The 12,740-nt window shown below is 50.8% G+C and overlaps 6 protein-coding genes across 6 annotated transcripts; 3 read left to right on the forward strand and 3 right to left on the reverse strand.

The window, feature by feature from the left end:
* Positions 1-305: 305 nt before the first annotated feature.
* Positions 306-4,212, reverse strand: CI109_102894 (uncharacterized protein; the record flags this gene model as incomplete). The annotated part of the gene is made up of 3 exons (XM_032001282.1): positions 306-1,162; positions 1,215-3,779; positions 3,846-4,212. 3 exons carry the CDS (start codon positions 4,210-4,212, stop codon positions 306-308), a joined length of 3,789 nt encoding a protein of 1,262 aa, XP_031864172.1.
* Positions 4,213-5,668: 1,456 nt separating this feature from the next.
* CI109_102895 (uncharacterized protein) lies at positions 5,669-6,563 on the reverse strand (the record flags this gene model as incomplete). Its single annotated transcript, XM_032001283.2, has 2 exons — positions 5,669-5,929; positions 6,024-6,563. 2 exons carry the CDS (start codon positions 6,561-6,563, stop codon positions 5,669-5,671), a joined length of 801 nt encoding a protein of 266 aa, XP_031864173.2.
* A 286-nt stretch (positions 6,564-6,849) lies between these two features.
* CI109_102896 (phosphatidylglycerol/phosphatidylinositol transfer protein) lies at positions 6,850-7,958 on the forward strand (the record flags this gene model as incomplete). The annotated part of the gene is made up of 7 exons (XM_032001284.1): positions 6,850-7,027; positions 7,177-7,195; positions 7,279-7,372; positions 7,437-7,516; positions 7,619-7,710; positions 7,803-7,879; positions 7,947-7,958. 7 exons carry the CDS (start codon positions 6,850-6,852, stop codon positions 7,956-7,958), a joined length of 552 nt encoding a protein of 183 aa, XP_031864174.1.
* A 482-nt stretch (positions 7,959-8,440) lies between these two features.
* On the forward strand, positions 8,441-9,550 carry CI109_102897 (uncharacterized protein; the record flags this gene model as incomplete). Its single annotated transcript, XM_032001285.1, has 7 exons — positions 8,441-8,464; positions 8,614-8,709; positions 8,875-8,952; positions 9,117-9,166; positions 9,229-9,287; positions 9,356-9,420; positions 9,476-9,550. The coding sequence occupies 7 exons, from the start codon at positions 8,441-8,443 to the stop codon at positions 9,548-9,550; spliced, it is 447 nt and encodes a 148-aa protein (XP_031864175.1).
* Positions 9,551-9,891: 341 nt separating this feature from the next.
* CI109_102898 (40S ribosomal protein eS6) lies at positions 9,892-10,975 on the reverse strand (the record flags this gene model as incomplete). Its single annotated transcript, XM_032001286.1, has 5 exons — positions 9,892-10,074; positions 10,150-10,395; positions 10,453-10,541; positions 10,602-10,726; positions 10,905-10,975. 5 exons carry the CDS (start codon positions 10,973-10,975, stop codon positions 9,892-9,894), a joined length of 714 nt encoding a protein of 237 aa, XP_031864176.1.
* Positions 10,976-11,898: 923 nt separating this feature from the next.
* CI109_102899 (40S ribosomal protein uS15) lies at positions 11,899-12,630 on the forward strand (the record flags this gene model as incomplete). The annotated part of the gene is made up of 3 exons (XM_032001287.1): positions 11,899-12,124; positions 12,306-12,408; positions 12,513-12,630. The coding sequence occupies 3 exons, from the start codon at positions 11,899-11,901 to the stop codon at positions 12,628-12,630; spliced, it is 447 nt and encodes a 148-aa protein (XP_031864177.1).
* Positions 12,631-12,740: the final 110 nt, after the last annotated feature.

The following is a 12,740-nucleotide window of genomic DNA, read 5'->3' on the forward strand; positions in this document are numbered from 1 at the left end:
AGATAATACCCGAGTTAAATACAAACGATTTTTGATACGAATAATATGTTGGAATGACGGTGGTGGTCAATTATAAACCATAAAAAATGTCTCTCTTTTGTTTCCAATCCTTTTGATATTCCAATTTCCTTTTCCTTCAAAGCCATAACAGGCAAGATAACCCAAAATCGAAACAGTCCTTTCAAAAACACCAACAACACCGCTCGCTTCCCACTCAAAATGATACAAGGTCATGTGGCCTAGTCCAACAGATTCCCTCGTCTCGTAACACATCCATTGTCCCTCTTTTTCTCCTCCCCCCCCCCTCATTTCCTACCCAATTTCCTCAATCCGGCCCATTTCTTCTTCTCCACCCCTAATCCGCCACCTGCAGCAGCTACCGCCAACGCTTCCGGTCCAACGACCCTCGCGCCCCGCCAATCGTTCTCAATCACCGTATACTGTCTGCCTTCTTGCTCATCGTCGTCCGACTCATCATCGTTCAATGGTGTGTTGGAATATCGATGTGAGAAGATGGACGTAAATGGTGACATGGCGACTCCCGTCCCAACACCCGCACCAGCGGCTGCGTTTGCTGGATTGAATGTAGGCGAGATGGGACTCGTCGTACTGAACAATGAAGACGATTTGGGCGGTGATTGCGTTTGTAAAGAAAGACCTTGATATCGCGTGGACAAAACATCAGTCAGTGGATTGGGAGCGTTCGTCGAAGCAGGCAAGGTGAACTTCGAATTCGGTCGTGGCAAAGTCTGCGCGCGAGAATGCGTACTTCCCGCTATTGACCCGGAGGACTTCCTTGAACGCTGACCCGTTACAGGATTCGCAATCACAGGCATCGGACCTGAGATTTGAGGATATCGATCGATATCATCCCCTAGCTCGTCACCCATCTCACTACCTGGCTGGGAAGAGTATGACGAGTGACGCATGTTTCGGGGTCCAGCGTCGAGCCACATCTCGTGCGACGAGACAGCGCGCTGTCGATGTCGTCGAGCAGAGTTCGTAGCGGATGGTGGCAGAACAGGCGGGATATTCGTCAATGCAGTCAATCTATCCCGATATGCAGCGGCGCGTTTATCGTAGATCGTGTTGATCGAAGGTACCGAGGAACGAGGCGCGTCGACACTGACCAGTGGTACAAGTGGACTTGACACTGCTCGACCTGTGTTCTTATTGTCAGCAGTCTTCTACCCCAGAGAATTCGTGTTACTCACCTGACCGGCCTGGCCCACGACCACTCCCGTCTCTGGGCAATTCGGATGATCGACTCGACCCACCGCTCAACAAACTGTCCGCGCTAAAGTAGCTCTCCCCGTCTTCACTGCTACCTAATCTTACACCCCTTCGTTCTAGCTCTGCAAACTCCTGTTCAATTGCGTGACTCTCGCCATACGCTGCAAGTTGAGCCGCTAAACTCCTGCTCGAGTCCTGAGACTGAGGCATCTGAGCCAGTTGCAGGATATTCGACTCATTCTCTTCCAGCTCTTTCTTGGCCTCTGCTCGAGAGGAGATCGTCCGTGAGGTCAACGTCCTTCGAGCAACAGGGTGAGAAGCAACCACCTCGTGTTCCGGTACGGGAGGAAAGCCTGGTCCACTGAGAGACAGGGATAGAGCGGATGGCGGTGTGAGACTCGTCGCAGGAGTTGAGTTTGTCTGCATATACGAGTGTCTGCCCGACGCGCCGGACGAGGTCGACGAAACAGACTTGCCACGCGGTCGACTGTCGATAACAGACATGACGGACAGAGGGGCATTGCCACCTTTGGTCGAGCGATGGGAGTAACTCCTAGAGCTCTCGCTGTCGTTGGTGATCGTGCTCATCCGGAAGGAGGAAGCGGGAGGGGTAGACAGTCTCGACGAGTCAGTGGTGAAAGAGTTGACACTGGCTCCTCGAGATCGCCCCATGACAGCTGGTGTCGTGTGAGCATCATCGACATGTTCTGGACTCCTGGTCGTTGGTGTGGGATCGAGGTCCTCCTCTGCCATCTCCATAGGTGTCGTCGTCGTCGCCGCCGCGTCCTCCTCCTGGCCTTGAGTCAGTGCATCGAAGTACTCTTCTGCTTCTGCATCTTCCATCTCTGCCTCTGCTTGCGCATTCTCCTCGTCCCCGGCTTGTTGCCTTTCCCTTTCACTCTTTCGACGAATCAGGCCCGACGCAGCCACCTTCCTTAAATCTGCCTCGTCTTCCCAGCCGAGACCGACTATTCTCGATCCACTCGGCGTCCGCTGGATCACCGGATTCACACCTCCACTTGGTAGTGTGGCAGAGCGAGGTTTGGTGTTCGGCGACATCGGTGAGGTGGGGCTAGCCGGGCCGGATCCGAGAGGTGAAGCAGCAGACGGCGATCGCATGACTTCTGTGCGGACTCGCCGAATACCCTGAGCGGGCCCAGTTGAGTCAGAATCTTCGTCATTGGCCCATTCATTCGCCAGTGGACTAGGAACAATGACTTCGCTACCTTTCCTTGGACGGGTGAGGCGGTCGGGTGGTGTCTGAATTGGTGGAGTGAGGGAGTCTCTGATCTCACTAGGGGCGGAAAGCTGGGCGCCGTCTACATCTGGGAAGAACTTGGTTTTCGTGACAGGTGCCGAGGCGGGAACCGAAAGGAGAGAACCATCGTCATCGTTCAGACTGATCACCTCGCTCTCGTTCCGCTCTTTCCGATCCATATCGAGACTCGCTCGTTTCAGCCGCTCGATACCTTGATCCAGGTCCTCCGAGGCGATGGGTTTAGTCGGTTCTGTCCGTCTTGGCGGACTTGGACTACGAGAGGGAGGAGAGTGACCGCGACGGAATAAACCGATGAAGCCGTGTTTGTGGTGTTTCTTTGACCCATGATGTGCCTCATGTTCGTGTGACTTGTGTCTACCTCGGAAGAAAGATCCGCCAGAGTGGGGAGGAGAGGAGTCACTTCTTGGCGGAGAATTGGGTTCAGACGAAGACTGAGCCTTTTGGTCTTTGTCGTTGTGATGTCTCATGGCAGCTCGGAAGGTAGCACCGGGGTGAACAGCCCTTTCGATAATGGACGGGAGGGAGGGACGATGTGACGAAGTAGAGTTCAGGCGACTCCGTGGTGGTGGGGCTGAAAGGGTGATGGAATTGGGAGGAGAGCCAAGGGCGATAGATGATGACGACTGTCCGCTGAGGGCGCGGGTCAGCGAGGATGGACTACCAGCGGGAGTGATCTCGGACCCGACCAGTGGGACATTGTTACCCTTTTGCGGTGAGGGGGAAGTTGATCTGTCGAGTTCGATAGGTGAGGGCAGGTGATCCGAATCCGACGTCGTCATGTCGCTCACGACCGATAGCCGTGGTGGCGGTGCGGCGTTGATCGAATTGGGTGACTCGTCGCCCTGAGAGGACGTGAATGAGTGTTTCGTGCCTCGTCTCAGCAATCCCTCCAAACTCTTCTTCATCTTGATTGCGGTGTCAGACTTTGCGCTCGACATGCTGATTGCTCTCTCCTTTCCCTTTCTTGATCCAATTGAACCATATTTCACACTTTCGTCATCATCGTCTGCGAGCTGTGACGTCGAGGCGGAGGGTGATGGCGGTTCCGCACGATCAGATTCGGCAGCGTCGTTGAGAGCGTCTTGATGTTGCAGGTGACGATACACGTCCAGGACATGTACCACATCCTCATGTCCGTTGAGCTCGGCTAGTTTTTCAGGGGTATTACCATTCTTATCAGGTTTGGTAGGGTCGGCGCCGGACGCTAGGAGCATCTGAACAACGGGCGCATGTCCGTTGGCCGCTGCAAAGTGAAGAGGGGTCGAACCTGTATGTGTTATCAACGACGTCAGCGACGCACCTTTCTCGTGAAATTCCTCGCGTCATTACGTACCCGCCGTGCCAACACTCGGGGCCGTGCCCTTTTTTCCATCACTATATCTCCTCGGTAATCTTGGAGCATTGACGTCGGCCCCCCGTTCGATCAACATCCTCACAACGCTGACACTCCCTCCGGAGCATGCCGCGTGAAGGGGTAATACTCCGTGCAGCACCGAGTTGACCGGTTGGCCATGGGTAAGGGCGTAGTGAACGAGACCGACGTTCCCGCTGGCTGCGGCCGAGTGAAGTTCGAGATTTGGAACTGGTAGTGGATATTCGAGTTCGAGGAGTTGAAGTATACGTTGATGAGCGCGATAGAGTGGAGATGTAGGTTCAGGTGGATGATATGTGAGTGAATGAGAAGGGGGTATCAAGATCATCGTTAGCAGGATGCAATGGCAAGAAGAATCATTGTAGACAGACAATGTAAACGTGATGATGGAACTCGTAGCAATCCATGAAGTGGCAAGTGAGCATCCCCAATCATCACTACTTGGCTATGCATAGCACGAAGCCAGGTTGATGTGAGGGACAGATGGGTACACGAGGTGAGGACATGTCGATCACACCGGCGTGACGGTAGCCGGTGTATACGGAGCGAGCGCAGCCCTTACTAGGAGGTGGAAGAAGTGATGTACCACTTGTTCCCTACACAACTTGTTGTGAGAAAACACACTCACAGTCCAAGACCACATCATACTTTGCTTCCAACCCTTCCCTCTTTGTCGGTGATCTTAACATTTTGGTGATCTACCTTTCCGTTCTTCTTTCAAGGTGGGACCAAGGAGGTTGTTGTTATGGTGTCGTTATCATCGTTTTAAGCTGAAAATGAATGTTGTGTCAAGGTCAAGGTCGTGAGAAGAAACCAATTGTCCAAGTTATGATTGTACAATGTGAAGATGTTGATGTTATCGTCGATCTTTGTGGGATGTTTGAAATTGGAATGGGGCAGGGTTGTCGTCGGTAAAAGGGAAAGGGTGACGTCGGTGGTATATGTATGTAATATGAATAGGGACACAAAAGATACGTTTTTGTTTGTTTTTGCTCGTTTGTTGTGTACAACAACTAATGGAGACTATTCTACATGCAAGACAGAAGGATGGGATGGATGTGATGTGATATGATACAAGGGTGACTGAGATGAGGTAAGAGTTGGGGGGAATGTGGACATGAGGGGTGGAGTTGCTGTAATGTGTAGTAGTAACCTGTAATGACGCGAGTTGTCATTAAAACAAACGGCGCCCGTCACCCAGAACCGATCACGATCGACAGGACATGATATCAGAACGCTACCATCTACTTTCCAAGAATAGCTAGCATAGAATAATAATACATCATACATAGCTCCCAGTGCTATTCTCATTCAACCTTTGCTTCTCATCCTATCCGATAGGTCGATAAATGTGATTGTGAGAATCATAGAGATGTGCACGTTGGTCGGCGTGGTCACTTTTGTCCGATGCATGGTGTTCTGTCGATCTCGCCCCCGCTCTTACGTCGTCTCCGTCCAACCTTTTCCTTTTCCCCCGACAATAATTAAAGAGGCACCGGGCGATAAAGATTGAAGCTCAGACGTCACAAACAAATAATGGCATACATGTGCTATCAACGTGATTGTGTTGGGTTTGTTATGCACTATCCTCGGGTGTCAATTGGTATCCAACATGCTTTGTTCATAAGAAGCCTTGTCTCGTTCATGGCATTTGTCTACGTTGCTACGTTTTCTACGGCTGTAGGCATCACTGCGGTAGAAAAACTGCCGTGGCAAGCAGAGCGACGACTGCTACTATTCTGCTTGAAGAACCGTAACTGGGACGCGATGTCAGACGTAACTACCTATTCCCTCTTGACCTGTACCATCCCCTTTCCACCTGTCACTTCCTCGAAAACACCTTCCACCCTCTCGGCAAGTTTGACATCCTTCCCCGTCACGCCAGGTTTCATTTTCCCCCCTTTTGTCGTGAGAGGATATGGTGGTAGCGGCGTATGTGTATGAGTGGAGAGTTCAACGACGTAGGTTCTATCTGATAATGGCGATGAGGAGGGAAGGATGGGTTTGTAGTCGCTAGACGGGGAGATGAGTATCGACGGGTGATGCTAGCAGAGATTGAGGTATCAGCATACAACTCATTCAAAGAGTAACACGACCATTCGATCATGATTAAATACTTTATGCTGAGAGACAACTCACATCCTCCTCCTCGATCACTTCTCCCGTCTTCGCCACAAATCTCAACAGATCTCTCCACCCCTCTTTCCCGTCCCCAAACTCATACACCCGGACCAACCTCCTCGACTGCAGATCCGCACCCTCCGCTTTATCTGCTGAAAGCCCCTCATCTACGTGTCCCGTCGGATTCACCAGCCTCTCTTGGGGTTCTAAAGCGTCAAGACGCCATCCTTTGACGTGGAGAGGGGCAAAGTCTGCGAGAAATGCGTGAGGTTGTAGTAAGCGGTAAGGTGACGGGCGACGAGGGGGTTTGGGAGGGGTGTTGCTGGTAGACGAGGGAGCAGCTGGTCGGTAGTTGATTGAGGACGTCGTCCGCCGTCGTTGGATGGAGAGTGGGGTAGATGATCTAGTAACTCGAGATGTGGTCCGGGTGGAGGATACGTATCGTGAAGCTGTCCCTGTTAGACGTAGACAGCGAGACGTCGAGGGTCCAGCTATAGCGTTGGTAGCAATCTCAAGAGCACCCCGTACTGCAGTCATTCTTGGTACAGCTATCACCATTATTGCAACTATGCAAAGGCTGATCTGGATTGACCGTTGCAAAATCACCAGATGTTGGTGCATACAGCCAAATCAAGCGCTAATAGCATGCAATTGGTGCCCCGCGTTCGAGATGTTACCGTAAATGGTAATTCCCCAAACCAGCGTTCCCCGTCCAAGACCTGATATGACGATAAAGGCTCTCTACCTATCAATCAACGAGTAAGCCTCTATCGTCCACATCTACTATCTCCCTTTGTTCTCTTCTATCTGCCATCTCCTTCAACACATCAGCACGATAGATACGATGAAATTCACCATCCTCGCACTCATCCCCCTTCTCGCAAGTACAGCTTCTGCCTCTCTCGCAGCTGATGCGTTGAGCTGGGCAGGAGAATTAGTCTCTGGTGGCAAGTCGGGAGGTGTGGTCAGTGCCAAGGATGGCGAAGTGAGGACTATGGACTCGTGGAGTTACGTCGACTGTGGTGAGTGACACATGTACAGTGGACGAGCAGTGCGATCCGGCAGAAGGACGAGTGCTGATGATACCATCTGCTCATCCTTCTCATCACCCTTATCTCGTTACCGCTTCCACACGTGGCCACTCAACTACTCTTACCCCCTACTCGAACAGGTCTCGCAACCGATGCTGTGTGAGTGTTTTACTTTCTATGGCACAGCGTCACCGGTCTGCCCTTACTGCTCTGCTCGATCGTAGCTAACGCCACCTTCACAGCCAAATTAAGTCCATCAAAGTCTCTCCCGACCCCCCTGTCCCCGGAAAGAACCTGACCGTCTATGTCAACGCGGACGTCCTCGATGTAATTGAGGTAAGCTTTAGATGTTGCCATTTCTCATGCACACGAAAAGCTGATGATGGTAATATGTGAATAGGAAGGAGCATATGCCGACGTTACTGTCAAGCTTGGTTTGATCAAGTTGTTACAGAAGCAGTTTGACGTTTGTGAGGAAGCGTGAGTGCTGTCTTTGCCGCTCAACCCGTATCTCCTCGGGAGCTTCGAGTGTTATCCGTGCCATGTATCGCGCAACTAAACTTGATTATCCCAACTTCTCAGCCGAAACAACAACGCAACCGTTCAGTGTCCCGTCCAACCTGGCCCTTACTCTGTCGCTCAGACCGTCGAGCTCCCCAAGGAGATCCCTAAGGGTGAGTTTTCACGTCTTGCCCAGCATCGTCAAACACCTGTCCCTGTCTTCTGCACATAAGTACATCTCGCTGATATACTTTCGTGTTCGCAGCCAAGTTCGCCGTCCAGGTCCGAGGGTACACAGCCGACGAGGACGACATGCTCTGTCTCGATCTCTTCGTTGACTTTGTGAGTGATGACTGTGGGCTCTTTCGGAATCAAATTGCTGGTGCTAATTCCCTGTTCAAACCTGTAGATGAAGAAGTAGTTCTGGGATACAGGGCGTGCAGTGAAGGGTAGTCAGTCGCGATGACATTCCTCCAAGGTGTTAGCGTGACGACGAGCGACTGGAAGAAAGATTATAGGCATTAAAGTAATGAGTCTGTGGAATTGTACCGATCATCATGCATAAATGGCGTCCGCGGGTAGTTCCACTGAGTACTCCAAAAGATATAAATAAAAACAGATGATGCGATTGTTGACATAGTGCGACGTGAAGCTACATGATGTTATTTGTACGATACTGTCGATGCTGCGTATAAAGGTGACGACGGTTTGACTCATACTATGACGGGTTAGTTTACGAGCTAAGAAAAGTGGAGGCTATTCACCCATAGTGCACGGTTTGCAATTCCAATTCAAATCATTCATCATTCCTCATCTTTCGTTCGCATTCACCTCTTCATCAATAACATAACAGTCACTTATTCAGTAGATAGACATCTTAGGTCTACGTGAAGGCGCGACACGATGTCAAACAGACGAATACAAAAGGTATGTTCGAGACTACCAGCTGTCGCTCTCCTGGAAATCTCTATTGTTCAACTGTTTTGCTTCAACTTGGCGTCATGATTCGATCGCCTTCAAACCGTTAAGCACAACACGTCACGGCTGTACTAATACAATCTTTCATGATCTACTAGGAACTGGCCGAACTTCTCTCCAACCCACCTGAGAATATCACGGTCATCCCTGACGAAGCGAATTTGTATCAATGGCAAGCTGTCTTCAAAGGTCCAGTGAGTTGTTGAACGGTCCTTCCTTCCTTCTTCATCCTCGATTTTGGGACATTGTCCCATATCGCCTTCGCCTCGTCCACTTGCGCGATAAGACGACACAAGTTCGCATCTTGTCCTCAGTCTTAAAATGTATAGAAGGCAAAGGCTAACGAGTCTGTGATGTAGCCCGGCACACCTTATGCCAAAGGAAAGTTCACAATCTCCATTGCGTTCAACACCGATTACCCATTCAAACCACCATTAGTAAGTACCACGCCATATCATATCATGTCTGTGTGACAACCCCCAACCGAACTTGAGACGAAACGTCTGCTGTCATCTTGTCCGGGGGTGTGAAGCGTTAAACCTCCTCATGATGATACGTCATACGTGTTGCCATGTACTGATATGATATGACTTGCGCTCAGATCCAATTCAAGACCAAGATGTGGCATCCTAATATCGACAGCGATGGAAAGTGAGTTATAACACACACAACTATATTCACATTGGCTCGGAAGCTGATCATCGCACTCGCAGCATCTGCATCGGACTCCTCAAGACTGAGAACTGGAAACCCGCTACCAAGATGCTCATCGGTGTGTTGCCCACTCCCGTTCTCTGCCTCTGCCCTACTATAAATGGCGCTGCTGACTTCCATATCCAGTCCTTATGGAGTTGTACAACCTCATCAAAGAGCCAAACCCAGATGACCCTCTGGTCTCATCCATCGTGAGCTATCTTTTTTAACGTTGTCAGCTCACTCGCTGACATGGGGTGTGTTTAGGCCGACCAATATCGAACTGATCGCAAAGCGTTCGACAAAAAGGTCACAGAGTACGTGAGCAAGTTTGCTTCGTAGTACGTGGAATGAGCAAGAGTAGAGGGAATGAGATGAGGGAGAAGGTGAGGGGGAAGGGACCGCATTGTTTCATTGTTCTAGTTTCGTAGTCATTTGTCACTGACACCTATGCACTGTATATGATCTCATGCCCAGACTTGAGTCAACACGCTCATGCTTGAAAGACGACAAAACCGAATCTGTCTTCGCCTATACCACTACTTTCGATCATGTGCGTGCTCAACACAACCCCAACCGCAAATCATCTCATGATATACATCGGCATGAGACTACCGACCAGCGTAAGAAAAGAAGCCTGTCCCGCACCCAACAAAACCACACCGATTCGCTTAAGTTTGAGCTTAAGCGGACCTGCGGGCCTTCTTGGCAGCCTTGACGGCGGCGTTGTGGGTCTTCCTGTCCTCGGCGTGCTTGGCGAGAGCGGCCTTGTACTCGGCAACGGTCTCCTTCTGGGCCTCGGTCCTCCTCTTCTTGAGCGAACGAAGGTGACGCTTCCTCTGGAGACGCAAGGGAGTGACGAGTCGCTACGAAGCAAACAGATAGACATCAATCCTGTGTCTCAGAGGAGTGACGGTGGAAGTGCAATAAATGGAACTCACCTGGATCTTGGGAGCCTTGGTGGTGGTCTTTCCGTTCTTCTGGGTGACCTCTCGTCGAACGACAAACTTCCTGACATCATCCTCCTTGGACAAGTTGAAGAACTTTCGGATCTTGGTCGCTCGCTTGGGACCGAGTCGCTTGGGGAGGACGGTGTCGGTGAGACCGGCAACGTCGTTGTCACCCTGCTTGACGATGGCAACGGCGAGGACACCGATGTCGTTACCGACAATGCAACCTCGGACGGACTACCAGACAACAATCAGCACTTGCTACAGTCTCGTTACAACAACTCCTGAACCCACCTTCCTCTTCCTCTCACCATCTCGTCGAGATCGGTAACAAGAGTGACCGTCAGCGAGAAGGAGCCTGGTTCGGTTTTGCAAGAGGACACCTGAAGCGAGAAGGATCAGCACAGTATTCTAAAGTCACAGAGAGGAGTAATTGTACACACCCTGCTTCATGGGGAAACCTTGCTTGTCGTTACCGCCAGTGATCCTGACGACGTAACCGGCCCATTCCTCTCCGAGAGAGTCGATAGCGACCTCTTGTCCCATCCTCTTCTCCAAGAACACACGGCTGCGAGGGCGAAACAAAGTATATCAGCGTTTGTCCCTCTGTGACATCCAAGTATATCCATCCATCCATCCGAGCATCCTTGCATCTATCTATCCTTCTATCCATTCTTGCTTGTTTGACTCCTTCCTTCCTTCCTGTTTGACGAAAGATCCCTGCTTGATGAATTCCTATAACTCACGTCTTTCGCTCATCGTCAAAGTCGACGAGCTTTTGAGCGCCAGTGGCGGGGTTGGCGAAGTTGATCTTCATCGTGTAATTTTTGAGGGTTAAAGAGAGAGAAGGAGAACGAGGTGGAAAGTGTTGAAAAGGTAAAAAGACCAGGCAAGTGAGCAGAGAGGAGACTGACGAGCAACGGTACAGTCAGTCGGACTCGTTACCCCTCCTGCGTGAACGCTGTGGTCAAAGGCAAAGTCATTACAGTGAGGGGAGATTTTTCGAATTGATGCCACAGGGGATATTACCGATCGGAGTTTGGTTTGACCCATTCGGCGTTTTATCCAACTTGTATTCTGGTTGTACGGCGTTTCATCAACACTTTATAGGAGTGGCAAAACTCGAGGAAATTCAATTTGCACTGTATCGTACACTGTTACTGCTACTGCTTGCTCTGTAGTGTTGCTGCCGTTGTACCAATACTCACACTGACTGCTTGCACACCTCACACACACACTGCACCAACGGTTCGCTGCAAACCAAACCTCGAATTTGACATCCACCACCCCCCCTTGGACTCCTTCTTGTTCAACCATCAAGACTGCGTGAGTGACATTGACCGTGTATCACATCGACGTATCTCTGACATATAAACCTTCGACCGTTCACACACAGTCCGGCACAACTACTTTCTCCCTTCGTCGGTTTAAACAAAAGCAGCAAAACTCGTCAATATGGGTCGGTGAGTGGGATATCTCGTCAAAGGGGGGAAACTCTGCTTCAGTTTGGGAAGAAGAAGGATGGAGCAAGCAGGGAGAGGAAGCTGTGGAAGGTGAAGGCAAAAGGAATGGTATGCTGACGGATTTGTTATGCTCTTTCTATGTCATTCATCACCTCGACTCTACCCATCCGCTTCAACGATATTTCACACTATTTTCGCTCTCAACCTGACTCCATTCCTACGATGCTCACCCACTCGCCCACCTACTCGCTCGCTGCGCTCGCTTCGTTCATGTAGAATGCACTCCAAAGGCAAGGGTATCTCCGCCTCTGCTCTCCCTTACCGTCGATCTCAACCCTCTTGGTCCAAGGCCACCCCCGAGGAAGTTATCGACCAGATCTTCAAGCTTGCTCGACGAGGTCTCTCCCCTTCTCAGATCGGTGTCATCCTCAGAGACTCTCAGGGTGTCCCCCAGGTCAAGAGCGTCACCGGTAACAAGATTTTGAGGATCTTGAAGACCAACGGTGAGTGCCGGTTGGGTGAAGTGCAGTGCTAGGCGGGCGGGATTTTTCAGAAAGAGGCATTTTGGAAGGAGAACTCGGAGAGCGAGCGTACAGTGTAGGCGTAAGAGAGAAACGCACTGGGAAAGGGGATATGGAGACAGAATGTGAAATGGGACAGTACTGATACCCTACTCCCCCACAGGCCTCGCCCCCTCCATCCCCGAGGACCTTTACCACCTCATCAAGAAGGCCGTCTCCGTCCGAAAGCACCTCGAGCGAAACCGAGGTGACAAGGATGCCAAGTTGTAAGTGTGACTTCTCTCTTATGGTGTATCTTTTGTGCACCAGTTCGCCAGCAACAATCGCACACTCGCACACTCGCTGACGCTCGTGTGTGCTCCTTTCTTAGCCGAATGATTCTCATCGAGTCCCGAATCCACCGACTCGCTCGATACTACATCAAGACCCAGCAGGTCCCCGCTACCTTCAAGTACGAGGCCGCTACCGCTTCTACCCTCGTCGCTTAAGCGTAGTGTCGTAGTGTAGAAGTTGTTCCATAGGGAGAGAGTGAGGGAAGGGATGCATCGATTCTTTCTTTCATGCTTATTCTTGTTCATATAAATGCTTACAACAATAT

This window comes from Kwoniella shandongensis, chromosome 5 (assembly GCF_008629635.2).
Source record: "Kwoniella shandongensis chromosome 5, complete sequence".
Taxonomy (NCBI): Eukaryota; Fungi; Basidiomycota; class Tremellomycetes; order Tremellales; family Cryptococcaceae; genus Kwoniella; species Kwoniella shandongensis.